Source organism: Anneissia japonica, unplaced genomic scaffold (genome assembly GCF_011630105.1).
Source record: "Anneissia japonica isolate Jap-2015-1 unplaced genomic scaffold, ASM1163010v1 scaffold288221_len503873_cov180, whole genome shotgun sequence".
Lineage (NCBI taxonomy): Eukaryota > Metazoa > Echinodermata > Crinoidea > Comatulida > Comatulidae > Anneissia > Anneissia japonica.
In genome coordinates this window covers 418,313-439,890 of record NW_022686204.1, presented here as the reverse complement: position 1 = coordinate 439,890, position 21,578 = coordinate 418,313, and the positions used below count along the sequence as shown (strand labels likewise).

The 21,578-nt window shown below is 34.3% G+C and overlaps 1 protein-coding gene across 8 annotated transcripts in view; it reads right to left on the bottom strand.

Moving 5' to 3' along the window:
- Positions 1-20,571, bottom strand: part of LOC117114036 (CCR4-NOT transcription complex subunit 1-like) — a 32,022-nt gene extending 11,451 nt beyond the window's left edge. For 4 of the 8 annotated variants that reach the window (XM_033257571.1, XM_033257578.1, XM_033257583.1 and 1 more), the window contains exons 1-27: positions 20,275-20,571; positions 19,813-19,920; positions 18,414-18,636; positions 18,044-18,100; positions 17,286-17,441; positions 17,073-17,185; positions 16,370-16,555; positions 15,705-15,977; positions 14,600-14,727; positions 13,252-13,414; positions 12,262-12,369; positions 11,639-11,878; positions 11,127-11,402; positions 9,699-9,737; positions 6,755-6,947; positions 5,540-5,596; positions 4,964-5,139; positions 4,734-4,858; positions 4,061-4,250; positions 3,431-3,616; positions 2,912-3,049; positions 2,582-2,758; positions 2,038-2,406; positions 1,458-1,736; positions 891-1,031; positions 531-686; positions 150-290 (exon numbers count right to left, since the gene is read on the bottom strand). In XM_033257571.1, the coding sequence (XP_033113462.1) occupies positions 150-290; positions 531-686; positions 891-1,031; positions 1,458-1,736; positions 2,038-2,406; positions 2,582-2,758; positions 2,912-3,049; positions 3,431-3,616; positions 4,061-4,250; positions 4,734-4,858; positions 4,964-5,139; positions 5,540-5,596; positions 6,755-6,947; positions 9,699-9,737; positions 11,127-11,402; positions 11,639-11,878; positions 12,262-12,369; positions 13,252-13,414; positions 14,600-14,727; positions 15,705-15,977; positions 16,370-16,555; positions 17,073-17,185; positions 17,286-17,441; positions 18,044-18,100; positions 18,414-18,636; positions 19,813-19,920; positions 20,275-20,376 (4,500 nt within the window). In that variant the 5' untranslated portion in view covers positions 20,377-20,571. The remainder of the gene's footprint in view (positions 1-149; positions 291-530; positions 687-890; positions 1,032-1,457; positions 1,737-2,037; positions 2,407-2,581; positions 2,759-2,911; positions 3,050-3,430; positions 3,617-4,060; positions 4,251-4,733; positions 4,859-4,963; positions 5,140-5,539; positions 5,597-6,754; positions 6,948-9,698; positions 9,738-11,126; positions 11,403-11,638; positions 11,879-12,261; positions 12,370-13,251; positions 13,415-14,599; positions 14,728-15,704; positions 15,978-16,369; positions 16,556-17,072; positions 17,186-17,285; positions 17,442-18,043; positions 18,101-18,413; positions 18,637-19,812; positions 19,921-20,274) is intronic. The other 4 variants (XM_033257599.1, XM_033257620.1, XM_033257611.1 and 1 more) reach the window with 2 other exon arrangements.
- Positions 20,572-21,578: the final 1,007 nt, after the last annotated feature.

Sequence of the window (21,578 nt, the reverse complement as noted above, 5' to 3'; positions counted from 1 at the left end):
GAAGAGGCGTATTATAAATGCCTATACCAGTACCAGTACAAGTGATGCTACGCAAACATAAGGTTTAAAAAATGAAATAATATAATTGATGTGGCAGCATGATATTAATGTCATATCGCACAAATTTGTCACAGCAGTTTACTACTCACAGTTGCTAATCTACGGTCCATTTCAGGTACGGCTTTCTCGACTGCACACTTCTGGATAAAAGCACACGCCAGTTCTACATTATCAGCAGCAACCATACTGGCTGCCTGTTCTATTGCTTCTTTCTGTTGAGGGGTTGCAGCCTGCAGTTGAAAAACAAGGACAATATTCATGATAGCTGCCTATGGGATTGTTCGTCTAGAAACAGGTAGCTCATTATAGGTGTGAATAATATTAAACACTTTATCATAAATTGTATGAGGAGAATGTGTATATTTTTGTAAATTCCTCTTTGGACTGTGTGATTTAACAATTTCTACGTAAAGCCTGAATAAATGTAAATAATATGTTAGATCTTCTTTAGCAGTTGCAAACTGACTCACCTTAAGTGTTGTCAAGCAGACACTCTTGAAGTTGTTACTGATACTAAGCAGTAGTGGTTCCCTGCACGTTATCATTGCCATACCAGCTGTCAAGTTCCGCACCATGTGATGAGCTGCCAGTCGGATACGATTCTCTTCCGGATCTAATGCAAAATCCTTTAGGAAAGACAACAGGAAATGTAAATAAATTTTAAATACAAATAATAATAAAATTAATTAGCTGAATTACAACTTCTACAAATTTTTACTTAAGCACTTTGCTATTGCAAGGAAAAGGATATAATCACTTTTAATATATTGTAGGTATTTGTCAAAAATATTATCATTAAAATATACATTATTCTGGAGGTGTATAATTACCTTTTTCACAATTTGTTCACAAGTGGTAAGTGCTATCTTGATGGACCTCTCTACAACAGGCTGAACTAATTCTTGCACCGATCGCTCCACTGCCAACCGCACACATAAACGTAGTTGAGGAACAATTTGGAAAACTTCAGCCTAAATGATGAGCAATAAGAATATACAATTACTGTACTATCAGTTAAAAATGGAAATAAAAAATGGGGATTGGTAAAGTTAGCTGAAGAACTTTACTATGTAAATGAAAGCTTGTAGTCTTTAATTTAGTTTGTTCGTGTATAGGATTGGCAGCGACAGAGATTCCTCTATGAGTGGTCAAAAGTCCCTGACAGGTAGTCCATCTCAACCCTACCATGGCTGAACTTAGGTGGGAAAATTTTAAAAACAGGCAGCTCCAAATTGAAAGAAATTGTACCCTTCCTTTCCAAGAACTTTGCACCAGTATGCCAGTATATGGATCTAATAACTAGGGGTACTAATAGATAGCATCAACTTCACCATGGTTTCATGGTAAAAGAAAATAAAATTGCATAAAATATTATATAACATAAAAAATTATGGTACCTGGCTGTTGATAGTAATATGTGCATAAAGCCCGCTCAATGATGATGTATTCAAGTCCTGAAAGTTGAATTGTGGTTGTGCAATCGTCGATGAAGTAGTAGGGGTTGTCCCTGATGTGGCCGGTGCAACGGCCGTGCTTGGCGTCGGTGCAACCGGCGTGTCAGACACTGTCGGGGGCAACGTCGATGATTCGTCTTTGTGCTTGCGGCGACCGGAAAGTTTAGGTTTGAAGTTGAGAAGACGCTCACCTTCCTTTAGGTACCCTGTAATGGGAACTTCCTGTAATACAGAAAACAAAAGTTTTTTAGTGGTGAAAAAACTACTACTATTAGGTATAATAAAATTGTTATACTAAAGGTAACAGGTAAAGCTGTTTAACCTAAACAGCACTTATTACAACAGTAACTAATTCCTACAACTTTCTACACCCCAACGGTGCTTTCAAATGGTGCAAATGTCCAGTCCACAGCACCATTGTAACCCCTGCCCTCTCAAAAAATTTATCAATCTTATCTGAGCTTACGTTCTACCACCCAAATCATGAGGGAGAAGAGCCTCAAACCTGCACACTCAAACTTACATTGATATCAAGGCTCAAGTGTTTACATAACACCTCCACTTCGAACTTGAGGTTGAGCTTAAGGTCCGGCTCCTGATGTAGCTCGGCCAGGACACCCATAACCGCCATCGTCCACGGGTTCGGTGGCTTGAACACTTTACTTTTCACGCACGATTCTATGATCTTGGCGACAAACGGGACAACGTACAACAGTTCCAGCTCAGAGCGTTCATTATGATAAGCCTCCAGAAGCAGCTCCTTGAGGTCGATGTTTATTTGTAGGATTGGTTTGTTCTTAGCTAGCGTCAGCATGCCTAGCCAATGACCGAGATTCTTCAGAAGCGATCGATCAGAGAAATTAGAATCACTCTTATCAGATGCAAGTAATACCTAAGAAGAAAAGCATTTATTTGCGATGGTAAGTGGTATGCATTAGTGGTGTGCAGTGGTAAGCAACTGTATTCGCCTTTAGTGAGACCACAATACATATTAGTACATCTCACAAAATACTTTTAGTTAGAAAGGTTAAACTGTAATTGTTATCGGAACAAAACCTGTGACTTACTTCAATGTTGCGAAGTGTTTCATTAATAACCATGTTCGAGAAATCTGGCATTTTAAGAGTGTCGACAAATGATGAGTAGAGGGAGTGAAAGTTAAACTCGATGCTTGCCCGCTTCATGACCATGTACTGTGCAATCCACTGCTTGTACTCTGCCACACTCTCTTTAATATCCTCTGCCTGTACAAGTATAACAAAGCAGAAAGTAAATATGAATGCTCAAGAGATTTTGTTGTACTGTGTGTGCAAGGGCATCTATGATCAACTTTAACCAGGAGGGGCACTATCTAAAAATAAAGTAAAAACAAAAAATAAAATATATAAATAGCACACCTTGATTGTCATGTTTGACTGTGATAAGTTGTTAAAGATGAACGCAATCTTGTCCTGTATGTTTTCAGGCGGTTCTTTGGGTTCATCCTTCCGAGCAACGAGTAGAGTATTGATGTTCGTCGTGTTTGCAATTGAAGGCTGAAAAAAAAAAAAATTTTTTCTGAATTTCTGAAATACCTAAAAGGTTCTCCAATTATCAACACAATAAAAGTCCACATAAAGACAAGAAACTAAAAACATTTACTCAGTGAAGTTATGTTTCTAAAGATCAATTAAAAAATAAATGATTTTTGCTGCAAAAGTGCTGCATATTACACAGGGTGTTCCTATTATAAAATCCACTGGGGTTGTTGAAACTATTAATAATAGAGGCAAGCCCGAAAAAGGAAATCCAATACCAAAATAGATTTGTCAAACATAGATAAATTCCATTTCATTGCCAATTTATGTCAGTTTTATTAGGTAATTCTAATAAACATTAATAAAAATGGAACTTTTTATAGCATCTTTAATACTTACAGGAACATGCTTGGTGGATTTTGTTGTCACAGCTGTTGTTGTTGTTGCCGTAGCAATTGTTGTCGTCGTTTTTGTACTGCCTGTAGTAGTTGATGTAACTGTGGTAACTGTCGGCGTTGAGGGCGTTGTTGTGCCAGTCTGGCTTCTAGATGGCGGTTCACGCTGTTGTTCTCCGTACCGGATGTACTGAGGAAGAATTGACGGTACAGTACATTCAACAAATATTCAAAAGTACACAAATAAATTATACCAGATAAATAGATAACAAAAAGTCAAGAACCAGTTTAAAATATTCAGTTCTACTGTCATGAGGACAGTGCATATAATGAGGCTTAAATACTAAAGTTGCTTTTGACTGTTTATGGATTACTTAAATTGAGAATATCAACAAGAAAACTATAGCTCACAGAAATTTTAAACATACATTGATATCTGCTAAATTCCATTTCCATAATTTCTATGTTGTAAAGGCTTTATCCCCACATCTAGATATGGCATTAATACAATACTATTCAAATTGCAAAAAAATTAGTATTATGTATTAAAATGGTGGTGACAGTATCAAGTTTGGGTTTCTGTAACAACTTGACTCAATGTTCTTTTATGGAAGGCCATGAAACAACTTCTTACCTCAATGAGTGTTTCTGGGTACTGTTCAAAGTGAGGGATAGATGCCAGATGCTGGCAATATTGAGGATAGTCTTTCAATCTCGTTTTAAACTTGTCCAATGCAGCGATACCGAAATAGTACATTTTACTACCATGGGGCTTACGTAGTGCTTCTAAAACATAGCGAAGAGCAATTCCAAGTGCAATATATCTATTAAGAAAAAATAAAAATGTTACAGAGCAATATGTATTCATTAAAAACTTTAAAAGTAAAGCTAATGGTCCTAACTTACAGTAGGAACTAACAAAAGCTGGCTAGGTCCCCCGGTGACCTGTGGCAGCTGCACTGGTTCTCTGAAGGTTAATTGGACAATACTGTACACCACTGACAGACATTTCCTTACACCTTTTCAAGTACATACTACATTGTTTAACATGCATGTGGGCCATATTCCAAGACAAACCAACAAAAGATGGTCAATCAATCAATCAATCAATCCATCATTCAATCAATCAACAGAATGCAATTTTTATTGAGGCAACGACCTATATTTTATCGTGATGTAATAGAACCAGGGATGCAAATATTTCCATGGTTCAGGTCCGCACTACCAGTTTTAACTGATTGTACTAAGCTGCTCCCAAGGCAATAGTTAAAATATGACTAATGTGTTGATGCCAAAATTCTACGTACGTTACAAGAGCTTGTTCTATGATTCCACCAAACAAACAAGCTGTGATATGAAGCTCACGATCAGGATACTGCGGAAAGAACTTGTACTCCTCAAACAGATTACGCAACATACACATGAACACCTCCTGCAACACAATAAACCATAATTAATTAATATACAGTTTCTTCTACTTGACCTACTACAAATAATACATAGTATTAAAATCTTAATGAAAACAACCAAACGTTACCCTTTCTTTCTTGACTGCAGAGTCTTTGAAGTTCTTCAGCATCTCAATCACTTCCTCTACTGACATTGACGGGTTCGGCGGCTGGTTGTAAATCTTCTGGAAGTAACTATTGGCTTCGTCGTCAATTTCTTGGGAGAATGTCTGGTTTAATTCCGGCCATATGCTGGCTATATCACCTGAAAATACCACCACTTCACAATTGAAATACGTTGATATGTTGTACTAATTTTTATAAGACAAAATGGGTGTTTGACATAAAATGAGATTTTTGAATATTGAAAAACTGTGGGAAAAGGTGGGGAAAAAAAGGGTGGTTATGTGTCTCATTAACCGTCAAACAGTTTTTGTGTCTTAAAAAAAAAAGGTTTACAACATATAAACTTTGTATTCCCTCCAGTACCTGGCTTTAAATTGATTTCATAATCTTCATATACTGTATTAGGCAAAAAACTCAATTATTTTGCTTTGTGATTTATTGAAAGTTGACACCTTAATTAATCCCTTTTAATAAACTATTCAAATATTTTAAATTGATGTTATTGTGGGTTATTCCATATTTAGCCCACTCTCCATTACCTTGCCTAGCAGGCTTGTTGGCAGGTGTTGGCATCATATTACTATTTGTCCGCATCTCTGAAAAGACAAAGGAGAAAATAGTAGATACGAAATTGTAAATGTATATGGTCCTAGTTGAAATCAATAAATTTTGGCTTAGGCTAAAGGGGATGCACGTAATACTGTGCTTACACCAGCAGATAATCTACTACAATCTTCAAATAGTGAATTATAGTTATTTTTTTGCTCATTTGCTATTATACAAATAGAGTACCACAGTCGTGTCGTCGCGACGCCAGGTGGCGCTATCTGTTGTCAACAAAGGTAGGTTACCGTTCATTACATCTGAATGACTGCATAGGCTTTCTGGAATAGGCATTTTAAAATCTAATATTTTACCATCAAAATGTACTAAAAACACAAAACCTCGCATTATATTAGTTATCGAACACACATTTAATCATCAATTAAAATTTACAAAGAAAAGTAAGATACAGCATCTTAATAATTACGTTAGAAATTGGGGTCAATGGTTTGTTGGCATCAGGTTGAACACATTTTGCAACAACAGCAACGGAGTAGTATGTATCACGTGGTATCGTGACGTAAAACTGTAGTACTCTATGGGGCAAATGGCTTAACATCCCATTCAAAAGAAAAGATAGAACTAACAGTCTTACCCAAGGACACAAGCAATATATTAGCAGGTCACAAACTCCTCACAGTTCAATTACTTACAGCAGCACTAGCTTTTACCTCAATAACATAATGTTCAACAATTCTTTGTGTCTCACTTTTTCAATGTTACAATTAACAATAGAATCACAAACTCTGTTACTTATCATCCAAAGGAACAAAATGACCTAACTCATATGACAACTGTTGCTGGTAGGAAGTGATTCATAACAGTGACTGAGAAAGTAGTAAATAATGAAACAACATTTATATGGCACATAATCAAAATAGTCTCTAAAGTACACAAACCAATAGTGATTGTAATCGCTACAAAGAAAACACAATCTTTCAAAAATGCATGTGGCTTCCCTGCAGTAGATAATCTCTCTAGCACTATCCAAAAGGGTGTTCCATTTCGGGAACAAAGGAAATTACTCAGTTTATTTAGGTAAGTATTCACGAAATAGACTACTACAAAATCTGAGTGAGCCCTTATTAATTTAATGCTCGTTAAAATGTAAATATCCTGAGGCACTGCAAAAAAACATGTATATAACTTACGATGTTGGTTATTATTCGGAAGAGCAGATCCGCCCAACACAGGAGGCAAGTTGGGGAATGGCTTCGGTGGTGACTGAGAAGCGTTGAACAATGACATCATCGACTGCTGTGGGAAAGTACCCATACCAACACTGGATGTAGGTGTTGTATTGCCACCAAGGTTCAAAGATTGCATTCCAGCAAGTGGGTCCATCTGTTTGATAAAATAAATAAAAACATATTTTTTTATTGATAATATTAATAATAATAATTAGGTAGATTATAAAGCGCTTAATAAATAAGATCTCTAAGCACTAGTTCCAAACACACAAAAAGGCAAAGTGAAAGTAATAATATTAAGAAATATGTTGATTTTTAAAATACATAATGAAATAATAAAAAAAAAAACATAAGGGAATACAACATAATCGAATGATACAGTACCAGACGATCATAAAGCTTTACAATTATTACTTAATTCCCCATCTGAAATATGCATTTTTTTTATATTGCCAATTTTTTCTTAAATTACATAAAATCAACAACATTTGAATGCATATGCATCCAACCAAATTTCCTTGAAGAAAATGAGCTAAAATAAATAAAAGAAATTGATAAAACTAACAAATATTATTTATGCTACTGAATATGTATCTCTTTTCTGGCATTAGGATTATTTTATCGTATGCCTACACATCAATCTCCCATCAATCTTTATCTTACTTTTCTAATTCTATTGTGCTTAGAAGCATTTAGTCAACTTGCGTCTTAACTTTATCGCATTTTTCTTTCTATCAACTATTGAAATAACAAAAGGGTTAAATAATAGTAAACATACTGAGCAAATACATACAGTAACTCAATAAAAATATTCTTATACTATAAAAATATTTTTAGCTCCGATGACGAGCTCTAGAAACACCCAGCTGATTGATAATAGATATTTTTCAGATCTACTGCCTCTATCATACTGCTCTCATGAGGCTCACCGATTAATAGTTGATTGATTAATAGATTTTTAAGCTCTACTGCCGCTATTATACTGCCCTCATGAGAAGCTTTAGAATCACTCGGCTGATTGATTAATAGTTGCATGATTAATAGATCTTTATTAGCTCTACTGCCTCTATTATACTGCCCTCATCGGAGGTTTAAAGATTACTTGTTTAATATCTTATTATTACTGGGGAAGCTGTCCATTATCACGCTACTGTTGTAGTTGGTAGTTTGCCTTGAGCCTTGGGAGGGTGGAGCTAATTTTAGTTGGAAGAATAAAGCTCTGTCCAGATTATTAAATTTTCTTTCACAAAAACCTGTTGTATGCCTATATATGGTCATGATGTGATGTCATCATGACCATATTTAGGCATGTCACATGTTTTTGTCAAACAAAATTTGGTGGTCTGAACAAGGCTTAAAATCCTGCTGTTTTTATGATTTGAGGCTGAGACCGTGAGATTGGAAGGCAATGTTCTTTATTATCATAAACCTACAGCAGTGACGTATCTAGGAAGGGGGCCCCAAAAAAGCTTGTGGCCGCAGTGTAACTCTTCCCTTCCTTTGAAATGTTCAAAGCAAAAAAATTTAAAAAATCATGCTTAAGTAGTCAAAAATCGTCTCATATGACCTTCAAGAGTCCTAGATACACCACTGACTTTATAGCTGCACTATAAAAGGATACAGAGTCAATTAGATGAGCACTAAGAATATCAGATGTGCAACAACTACTAACATCCGAGGATACTATACTATTATTTACTATACATGTAACATTAAACTTTCAATAAGTATGTCATGGTACACATTACATGCAGTTAGTACTTGATACAAATGTTAATATTCATTTTTATAAATTTAACTTTTTAATATAACAATAAATATATAATGACTATCTTTATAACAGCCATCTGGTATAAGGACCATCTGAAATAAGGGCCATTTGGAATGACCATAATGAATAAAGGCTATAAAATACTTCCATCATCGAACATAAGGGTTTAATCTGACAAGTCTATATATGGGCCAACTGGTATTTGGGTCATCTTGTATGGGCCATTTGATGTTTAAGTATTTTGATATAAGTACCATTTAGAAGGGCCATCTGATATAGGCCATCTGGCTCAAAAAACCATGTGGTAAAATTCAGAATGTGCACCATCATTAAATTAATAACAATGTTAATATTAAATATTTAAATTTATTTTGAAATAAAATATTAAAATCAAATTCAATAAAATAATTGTCAGTGTTAGCATTTTTATAATACGACTCAGAAAATTCTTGTAATTATGTAATGAGAGCTTTGGGCATATTGCTTGCCTTAGACTGCATGAGCTGAGCAATACGTTAACCAGACCACGCATTGTTTACATTAACACGATGCGAACACATACGAGCGCCACTGAATGAGCTACTATGAATACAGAGGATTATTGTATGCAAAAATGCTGACGGTCTACTAAATGCATTGTGGTTGCTATACCAAAAAATAGCATTAACTATCTATAAAGTTCTGTCCACATTATCCATTTTTGGTGGCAAATACATGTGACATCTGTATAATGTCACATGTATTTGTCACCAAATACATGTGACATCTATATAATGTCACATGTATTTGTCACCAAAATACATGTGACATTATACAGATGTGACATATCATCACAACACTTATATGGAAATATTACAGGTATTTGTCACAAAAAAGATAAAACCCTGTCCACACTATCACATTTTATGTGACAAAAAACTGTGACATGTCCATATTGGGGTGTAATAAATGACATCTTCATGTTAATATGGGCATATCACAGAAATTTGTCACATACAATTTGAAAGTGTAGACAGAGCATTATACTGTAGTGTGCATACAGAGCTTAATAGTTTCTTGTGTTACATGCAACTATTTTCAATGCAAGCACATGCAGGTTTCATTGGCATTCATGACAACAATGATGGAACAAACCTGAGACGCAAAAGCTTGTCCTAAGCTAGGAAAGCCAGGCTAGAACAGGGGGAGAAAATCAACAGTAAGGTCACACAATCAGGCATTCATCTTTATATTATATTCATGGGTGACTTACAAAGAACTTACTATAATGCTGAAGCACTGAGTGTAATAAATAAATAATTTAAATATAAATTTGTTTTTGAAAGAAATAGTCAATTACCATTTGTTCTAACTACAGTATGTGTTTTTTTTTTTTTTGTATTTTTTTAGAAAAACAGACACTTTGACATTTATATTTGGTAAATATTTAGTTATTTTGGCTAGCAACATCTTCAGGTGCTTCACAATATTTACTAAATTTACTCAAAACGCAGTAACAATTTGAGAATGTAATATTATCCACATTGATAGTGAGTCCAGAACAAAATTCTAATATTGAATTTCAGTTACCTGCAACAATTCGTTTTTGCCAGAAATAACCATTGTAAATTTATCATTGGACTGGAATTATTCGGTGTGAAATACTTATTTCCAGTGGGGTTGTTCTGGTGGTGATTGAGCAGTACACCAGGAGACAATCCCCTAATCTTTTCCAAAAAGTTTACTGCATTCTTTAACATGCACACCAGCTATATTGCACACAAGAGCAATGGCTTAAAACGTCTCATTTGAAAGATGGTACGCTTTTTTTAAATATTTTATTCTTGCATTTCAGCCCGCTAGCTGAATGCCCACCAGCTGAAATACAAGGAGGGCAGCAGATATAGTTGACAGACATAGTGGCTATTGTACCAAGAGTTTTGCCATTCTGCTCTTCATCATATAAAAAAACATTATGAAAAAAACTAAAGGAAAATTAAGCTGAATGGTGTTGGTTAACATGTTTACTTATTAATTGTATTGTTATGTTTTATTCTGTTATGTTGTATTTCTTAAGAACAAATGATATTACGATATTATAGAATTTGCTAGTGTATACATTTCATATGCTCCAATTATCTGTAGTTATTGATCGGAGACAGCTGCAAGCCAAAGGTAGAGGAAGGAGTTTAAGCAAGCAACATCAAGTTAGCATAGAAATGTAATGAAATGTTAATAAGATAAGTAAAAGAATAAATACAAAATTACAAGAGAACATTAATAAAGTAATTTTTAAAAAGTAGTAAAAATATCACATAACAATAGAATAACCACAAAATAAAAATAAATAAATAATAGAAAAATATAAAAAATATATAATTTAAAAATAATACAATAAATTTTAATAATAATAACGATGTTAGTCTAACATAGCACACAAAGTAAAAACATACCGATGCAAAAAAGCAGATGCATCAAAATGAAAATACTATTGGGAAATGTATTTTAAAAATAAAATAAAATAAAAAAATAAAAAGAGAGGTTAAGAAAGAAAAACCATACTGTATACTTTATGTGACTTACCTGTTGGTTGATACCGGGGCTAGGTTGCGGCTTCATGACACCAGGTGGAGGCCTAGACTTCAACAGGTTTGAGCAGTTGGCTACCATGTTCATGATTTGCTCAGAAATATCAGGGGCTACAGTGCCTGCTGCAGCTTGCAGGCATGCTAGCATTGTACCGACAGTCTCCAAAGGTAGACTTCCTTGCTTGTAGTTACCTACATCCTTCTCGGATATTCCTAGCACCTGGGGTGCACGACGTTTCAGGAAAACAACGCAAGCTTGCACAAACAATTCCTGTAAAAATAGATTTAGAAACTAAGTTTTCCATGCAGAAACTCAGTTTTACCTCCATTTTTCCAGAATAAATATTAAATGATCAGATAAACCTTATAACCAACATGGGAACAACAATATAAATTATTTGTTTTCTGGTTTATTTATCATCCCTTCACTTAAGTAAATCCTTATATTATCAAAACAATTTTTCTTTTTTCATATTTGGCATAAAAGCAGTAGCGTCAAAAACTTACCCCATGTTCTCGTATCTTGTCGGTTATCCATTTATCCAGCTTCAGGTACTCCCGTCTGGAGGCTAGGCAGGCAAGATCAATCACAAATTTAAATGGTGTACCACTAAGTAGAAGGGATAAAGCCTTCAGGTCCTGGGCTACGTCTAGTATGCGCGACAGCCTAGCTTGATCACTCTCACCTCGCATGTACCATTCGGCCATTGAATGCATGATAATTTGTCGCACAGAGGGTGATTGGCTCTGATGGAATAAAATAAGTTAATAATAATAAAACTTGCGCTTTTGTAAACTGCATAAACAGTTGCGCGAGTAGTTACATGATTTGAAAAAAATCCTTACGTTAAATTTATATTTATTATTGAACTATTACAAGAATCGTTATATTTAACAATAATTTATTCAAATGCCAAAAGAAACTTGTCCAAACTGGGACGTCACGTAGGCCCTGCAACATGGCGTCGGTGGCTTCACTTTTTTCTGTACAATGATTGGCTGATGAACAATCCAGCTGTTATAGTAGAGATCAGTGTATGCAAATGTTGAAGCAGTCATGTTACTTTGATGGAGTAGCCAGATGATTTTGATAACAAGTCATGTGACTTTGATGGAAGTCAATGACTTACATTGCCTAACCAGGCATATTGCAGCACTATACTTGAGTTGGGATGATTTCCCAAAAAGATTGGGATTAATATCGAGATGAGTTCATGTCGTAGTGACGTCCATTTTGGCTGAAATGTTTAAAAAATCCAAAACAACTTTAAATATCAATTTTAAAAAATGTACATGTAACATTTTTTAAATACATTAGGAAATCAACTGAAACATTGAATAACTTTTGAAAAGAACAGATGAGATTACACCTAAGTTGACACAGATTAAATTCTCACTGAATTACATAACCAAAATATTAATAAGTAAATTGAGATTAAATAATGTTTTAATATTTTCAAAAGAGTATAGAGCATATTATATACAAACTAAATAGATTCCAGGTACTTGATTGGTTAAAGGCTGGGAAATATTTCCAGCCATGCAATCCTAGCCGGTCAATCTATGTATATAAATTACTAGGATTTTAATCGGGTTTCGTCTCAGGACTTAGAACACCTTGGGCTATAATATACAAATATTGACTGCTCATGAGGAGAATGATGAAATCTATTGCCCCGAGGTGATGTGGAGACCGTACCTATAGATTTCACCATTCCACGAATCCAGAGCAGTCAATTTTTGTTTTATATACCTCATACATTGATTCTACGAGACCTTAAAAAGTAATGAAAATAGTACACACCAAGTAGGCCATGGCTTACTTCCTAGGCCTAGGCGATCAAAGGGCCAATCTCTCTTAGCATGGTAGAGGTCGCATCTCCTTTACCTTTCGTGCCTCTCATAAATTACATAGCAACACGGCCTAGAGATTGCACATCGCGCAGCTGGGCTAAAAATTAATATCCCATAGGGGAATAGTACTTTATACTGCCCGCTTCTTAACAAATTAGATGCCTAGAATCTATGTTTAAGTGAAAACATATTTTTAATGTTTTTGTAAAAGAGGCAATCTTAACTAAAAATGTTATTGATGTATGTATACACAGTGAAGTATATACCTGTGTGTCTACTGACGGAAGAGAACTTACGCCACATTGCAGCAGACTCAAGAGCAGCATATCAGGACAATGTTTTATTGGAAATGCAAAGAGCGCCTTCACCTGGTCGTATTTTCCCATCTCTGATGTTGTCAACAGAGTTTCTGTCAACTCCATTGATTTCCTATAGTTGAAAACAGACAGATTGTCATAAACAGGATAACAAGATCTAGGTGAAAATCATTTAAGTTTATTAAAACAATCTTTTGTTCACATGGTTAATTTAGACTAATACTACTCTACACACACTATTACATCATAAACAGAATTTCTGACAATAAACTCTCTCTGCACTATTATTTAAATAATAATAATAATAATAATAATAATAATAATAATAATAATAATAATAATAATAATAATAATAAAAATGAAAAATAATAACATTAACAATCTTCTTCATTTAATATTATGCGCAAATAATATTCATATGAGCACAGGCGCTAATTCAAAGGTAAAATAGTAAACATTAGAAATTTAAAGCCCTATTCCTGGCAAGAAAAAAGAATTTCTTTAGGAAAAAATGCATATGCATTGCTGTAATTCTTTATTAAAACAATCTTTTGTTCATATGGTTAATTTAGACTAATACTACTCTACACGCACTATTATATCATAAACAGAATTTCTGACAATAAACTCTCTCTGCACTATTATTTTATGTGCCAAATAATAATAATAATAATAATAATAAAAATAATAAAAATGAAAAATAATAACATTAACAATCTTCTTCATTTAATATTATGCGCAAATAATATTCATATGATCACAGGCGCTAATTCAAAGGTAAAATATTAAACATTAGAAATTTAAAGCCCTATTCCTGGCAAGAAAAAAGAATTTTTTTAGAAAAAATGCATACGCATTACTGTAATTCTTATAAACTATGGAAAAAGAATATTGGAATAAATTTTAGTTAAAAAAAAAAGAAAGTAATAGAGACTATTATAGCATAGCACCACTGCTAGGCTAGGCCTAGCCTAGCAGTGTTGCTAGGCTATGTGTCTGGCGCCTACTATATTTTTTCGCAGACCTATCGCAAAAACAAACATAAAAAATACATCCGCATTTATTTTTTGTGTGGAACACAAAAAAAATCAAATTTCAGTCTTATTTTACATATTTTTCATGTTTAGGAATGTCTAAATTCACATAAAAAAATCTGATTTTCCTTTACAACTGAAATTTTGCCGGGAATGGGGCTTTAAACAAAACACCTGAGAATCGAATGAAATTAAATTAACTAGCATAATTTTAAAGAATGAAGATGGGTCAAAGGTAAATGTATCTATTTCGCCTAACTTACCAATTAGCAATTTCTCGGTTGTCCTCCTCTGGAAGAGCCTTCAATATTTCCACAACAACCCCATGGAATGGATAATCAGCAAAGCAGAACACGTCCGGATTGGATAAAATCTGTTGTATCCATGACAACTGGAAAAACAAATAATGCAATCATGAATCACAAAAACTAGGTACAGTGGGTTTTTTTTTTTTTACGAAGCAGCAGCCTAAAATTCTTGTACATTTCAAAAGGTCACTTCTCAAGCTTGAGGGCTGCAGTTTCCATTTTACCAACCAAAATGTATGGGGTGAGTTATGTATGTCAATGAACCTTTTCATTGAGGCTTCCAAATATCACTTAGCAGGAAAAAAAAAAAAATTTCACCAACATCATACAAGTATAATATGTTAAGACTTATAATAGTACTTCATGCCATCAAGGATTCTAAGCACTTCATATATATATATATATATATATATGGTATATTAGTACTAAATTTGTGACAATGACAACTGGAGTAACAAAGACCAAATAACTTTGTATTTAATTGAAATGTTGTTTGGAAATTATTAAGCTTAATCTTACAAATTAATAAATTATGTATTTTTTATATAATAATTAAACACAGTTTTTGTTGGCAATCCAACTGACAGAAGATTATTAGTTTCAGTTTAAAATTAGCAGGATCAATAATAATGATAATAATTTTACAGTAACTATTATATTTTCATAGTGAGTTCATAATATTATTATCATTAATTTTGATAAATTTTGAATAAATTAAAAAAACAATTGTCAAACTTATATGAATAATCAACTCTGAACTTAATGTTTATGTTTATCATACTCTGACTATTATTATATTTATTATTTTAAATGGTTAATTAGTAACTAATAAATAGATAGAAAATTATTATTCTTAACCTTACTATTATTATTATTAATTAATTAATAAGGTTAAAATTATTATTCTCAACCTTATTAATTAATAAAATGTTTTTTATTTAATAATTATCCATAAAGTTTTTGTTGGCAACCTAAACGACACAAGATTAATAGTTGCAGTTTACAATCAGCAGAATCAATATTCGTTAAAAATTAATAAATAGCTTTCCAATTATCTCACCTGTCCTTCGGTGTTCTTCCAGATACGGTAGAGCACCTCAATCGGGAACATGTCCTGCAGTCCACGTAGCAACGCTTGTTTCAGCAAGCGCAAGCCTTGCACATCCTTCAAGATAAATCCTGGGTGGTCGAGCGCTAGGATCACATCGCGGAAATTAATATGTGGCGCCAGGTCACGTACCGCTTCAATGAACAATTCAGCATTCCATGTCGTTGAGGTGGATTGATCACTCTTGTCTTTACCATCACTCCAAGTATTCGAGCCTGTCAACAACTGATATAAAATCACACGCAATGTTTAATAATTATAGCAACGTAAACAACTGAATGATCTCATGAAGGCAGTATTACAGTTACAACTATGCGACCTAACATAAATAAAGATATTTGTGGTTATCCTGGGACAAGTGACTGAAAAAGAAATTCCACTCATGCCTGTGAGTGTATTGTGAAAACTCGGTCCAGACTATCATATTTCATATGAAAAAAACTGTTGTATGCCCACATACAGTCATGATGTGTCCATATATGGTCATGATGTGATGTCATCATTACCATATTTAGGCATGTCTGAACAGGACTTTACAGCTTGCTATCAATTTACCATGGTACATTTGAACATTCTTGCTATAGGATTAACAAAGTTCACACATACACTGTACATACCTGCACACTCATGCTATCATCACTGAGCCCTGTATGGGTACGAGCCATCATGCCAAGCACCATTGCAATTGACAAAGGTGTTAGGTTCTGGACACCTAGCTGCATCAGCGTCTTGCGACACTCTTCCATTGATTGGCAGCATCCGTAGCCCAATTCTTGCAGTGCGTCCGCTAGAAGGCTATCAGTCTGTAAACATTTAAATGTTGGTGTTAATCGAAAGTTCTGTACACAATGTATGGGGGTGTGAAAACATGTCCATAAATGTGCAAATCACAAATTTGTTAAAGATAACTTCATTGTTTTTCTTCTCTTTCCTCACCAACATTCTATTGTACGTTATTTATTGGCAATGATGTGCACCAAGAGGTAGCAAATGGTGTGAAGAAACAATTGCAAATTGGGCTGACCATTTCAGCACCAATGTAACACATAGAGTGGAGACACAATTGCAAATTGGGCTGACCATTTCAGCACCAACGTAACAAGTGTCTTGAAGACAGCGAGACCAAATGCAAAGAGTTAACCTACGGGCCTGACAAGAAGAATACATAGGTGTATCCTAGGCTTCAAAGTGTTCAGCCTAAAGTTATTTATATATTATTATCATTTTATTAATATACTATCATTATTTTATTACTATATTATTATTATAATTTTAAAAGAGCTTATGTTAGTAATCACAGAAAAGCAATGTTAAACTTACAGTGCCTTTGGGTACATTCAAGTTATCTGACATTAGTCTTTCCATGGTGATGTCTTCGTCACTACTGTACAACAGTGGTGCTAAAATAACCGGCAGACGGTCACGTGGGAACTCTGTTAAAAAAAAATGTCAGATTGTCATACCATGGCAGTAATAAAGGCAATTAGAGTGCATTTACAAATCAATATAAAACGTGATTGACCCGAGTTTTACCTTTGCGTAATGTAGCAAGGAATGTGTCTCTCTGTGGTGGTGATACACCTGTAACAGCAGCGCTTTTGTCTCTGCCAACCTGTAGTAGATATGACAGCAACGAGTGCAGAACCTCAATAGAAATATCGGTCAAACCTCCTACTTCCTGGCTTAAATCTGAAACAAACAATAGAACAGATACATTTAGCCTTCATTTCACCCTTTGCAGCAAATTTACATGGTCGTGGTGGTAGCCTCATTCTTGTGAACATGATAAAAAAGAAAAGAAAACAAATATCAGACAAAATCAAAACAGTAGCAGCAACAGTAAAGGTAGTCCTGTATTTCATTACTAAAATTAGAGCAATGAGCTTAAAGTCCACTGTACTATGCCTTGGCAATAGGGAACTTTCGATTGCACGATGAAGGTAGGACGCAACTTGGCCAAATCTACGTATGCATAGAACGTAGAACGCCAGGTAGGATGGTCACGCATGAGTGGTTCCATTCTAGCGTTGCGTCGTCGCACAAATCAGAAGCTCTCTACTGAGTAATAGGGTGGCCAGTTCCATTCCATGACGCCTTTTTAACCTCCAAGGGAACATTGTAAAAATTGTATTTTGGACAAATTGAACGATACACATGAACACAAATTGAACGATACACATGAACACAAATTGAACGATACACATGAACACAAACTGAACGATACACATGAACACAAATTGAACGATACACATGAACACAAACTGAACGATACACATGAACACAAATCTTACCAGGGTCCACGTAGGAGCGAATTAAATCTGGCAGCTTCAGCTTCACAAACTGTGTGGCTGAAATATAAACAATTCTTCGATTTTAAAAAAAGATCTGCATGTAGGCCTACTGTATGTTTAAATAAACATACAAGTCTGGTTAATGGTTTAAACAGGTAGCAATAAAACTGCTAAAAATGCCTATAAAATACCAAAATTGCAACAAGAGTATATTATGTGCTTGTGAATTAAGCTGAGCAAATACACTCCCACAACCCCACACACTTTATCTATTATCCAGGGGTGTTAAAAATAAGGGAACATTTTAAAAACTTGAATGAAGGTTGCTCTAGCTCTTCCAAAAACTAATTAAAATTTTTTAATTACTTACCTAGAATTTGTATTTCTGGAACAGAAGAATGACGTAGAGCTAAGCCAAACACTAGCTCCTGCACTCGAGATAGCTTGAGAGTTTTACTGATCTGAGAAAAAAGCTGAGGACTTGGCCTCAGAGTCTTTTGGTAATGCAGAGGGTTGCTCACCGCAAAACAAAGTAATGTTGTGAAATTTGACTTTGACACAAGTGATGCGCACTCTTGTATCAACAGCTGGGCCTGCAAAAGGGAAGGGAAACTTGAATTACATTGCATATATAATTAACATCTCAACGAGATTTGATTGACAGATAACCCGACTAATCAGCGAGCGTCATTTAGTCACGTGATCAAAAACTTTCTCGGACATTTTAATTTCCTTAGACAGCTGGTTGTCAACGCGAAACATACGCAAGCCTAGGCCTAGATGTCTATGCTTGGTTACAGATACCCAGATTTACACGAGCGCAGTGCGCATCAGTGACTTGGCCTTTGCCGACAACGAGGTTGACTGAATGCCGCTTTTCCCTCTTCCTTTGGGAGCGAAATACAGAGGCTTTTACAACAATTTCCCCGCCTGTTCCATGAAATAGATTAACACTATGAATATATGATTCATTTGCATACCGCCTACCCTAAATTCTCTTTCTTAAAGAAGGTTGATAGCAAAGAAAATGTTCGCCAACTCGATAAGTCTAGCCGCCGTTGTCTTAAGGTTTTTGTGACTTTGTGGGCGGGGCTTCGCGTCCTTGTCGACATTTCAATTGAGAGCATTATCTAAAAATGCAAATCCAAGTTACATTAGGTCAATTTAAAGATTCATTTATTAATTTTACTCGCTTTTAAAAGAAAGGATTAATACAATTTTTTTTTTTTTACGTCAGATATAAACAAAAATACCAAACTGGTAAAATACAAACTTTCTAATAGATTAATAAAAATGAAAACAATCAAATTCATATAATTTTTCTTTTGTTAAATTAAAAATATATATTGAAATTAACTGTTTTTATTTCTCAAGTATTGTGTTGTAAAATAAATTCCCCCCCCCCAGTCTGTTAATTTCTTCATCGAATATTAAAATGATGTTTTACTATTTTATACTAAATGAATTTAATAATTTGTCATTATTGATGTTTTTCCCTTGTTTTTTAAATCTTGTTTTTGAATCTTTGTATGTTTTGATATTTTCTTCTTTCTTTCTTAATTGTTGTCCTTTTTTAAATTTTTATTTTTTGTTGCTTTCTTCTTGAATGTTGTCTTTTTTTTTTCTTTTACATTCTAACTCACTAGTGTAATTTCAGATAGGCCTTAAATTTATCTTCCTTATTATCGAAACAATTTTATATGTTCAACTTCAACTGCACAATATTGGAAAATGCAATAAAGTATATTTGTATTCATAGTTTTGCTGACCTGAAAATCTTTACCACTGCCTTTGCTGTCACCGCAACTGAAATCGACGTGGGAGAAGAGACAGCGCAGCAGGTGACGGTCAGTTTCCAGACCGTGCTGCTGCACCAACTGCGAATAAATACAAATATTTAAGCATTAGCATTGCAATCTTCACAATAAGGTAATTGTACTTAAATACAACATACTTATAGGCCAAGCCAAGGTTCCATTCACTGATAGGATTGGTCAACATGGGTTTAGTTAGGGCCTATCTTTCGGTTTCCCCCATCTTTCATAGCACTGGCACTGCGACCCAGTGAGTGCTATTATACAAATCAAACAGCTGTGAATTGATCGAGAAATTGCAAAATAATTGTATTGAATTGCGTGTCGTTCAAATACACCTTTACATTTATATTTCTACAACAAAATTTAATGTTATTTAGATATATTCGTTATTGCTAAATCGTATTCTATACTTACATAAGAGACTTCTGTAACACTGGATTTGTAGTTCTTTTTGTTCAGGTTTGCAACCAAATACGAGATCTGGGATAAGGCCAGCGACAGTGAGTCCAGATTCATTATTTCATTATTTCGAAGATGAAAGCTTTCAGTTAACTGAAAACCTACGGAATTCGCATATAAAACAATGATTCGATGGTATGAGTTATTCTAGCGAAATATGTTAAAGAATGAATCACAAAATTGCGACATTTGTTCAGTAGTTCTTCTTGGAATACTAATGGATCGCCATTTTGTGACTCAAACGAACGTGAATTTCGTTGAGGGCGACTGATCACTTTAAGCGCCCTCAATGAAAGTTCCAGAATTGATCTTTGATTTTATTTTGTTTCGGCGAATTTGACCTGGATGTGAAATTTATTCAGAAAAATCGGACATATTTATATAAAATATATTTAATTTCTAAAATATTTCTTCCTGTCAACTCAGAACTTGCATACCTAATAAAACAAATAAAATAAAAAGTCTCGAAATAAATAGGGGTCTAGAAAATTAAGTTTAAACCGTATCCAACTCACGCAGAGGTCTGTCTCACGTCTCTCACGCTTAAGTACTAAAATCTCACGCATACATTTAATATTGCTTATATTAAAAATATGTGTATGCCTATACTATTTGTGAGCATTTACAGGCTTTCTATGTTATCACATATATCTTCAGTTTATATAATATACTGTATTACATATGATCATGAGGAAAGAAACAGAATTATGAGCGTCGGCGGTAAATTTAAAACTTCTCTCGATAGGTCAGATCGAACTAGATAACTTGTTTTAGTTGTAAAATACTGGAAAAGAAAACAATTTCCGGGCATCAATACATTTCCCCAGGGGGAACAGGGCATATCAGGCCCTATAAAGAAGTTTTCCTATAAAAAAAAAATCCCTGCAGATTCGTCCAACTTTTTCATTTAGGCCTATTCAAGAGAGAAAGACAACCGACGAGCTGTGGAAGGTACCTATTTCTTAAAATAAACCTATAAATAAAAATAAATAAATAAATGATACGTATACTTTCTTTCCGTAGTCAAGGGACGATATCTGGGCAAGTCGTTCTATCAATGCCAATATGAACTGAATGATACCATCTAATAACATAGACTATTAAAAGAAAGATATGTGTAGACTCTGACTCTGTATTTCTGAGGTATCTAAAATAGTATTTATCAATTAGGCCTATTGATAATTTCCATCCATTCATCAGAACTGTTTTATTCTCTTTTCCAGTTTTTTTTTTTTTTTTTTTAATTTATTTTTTTAAAT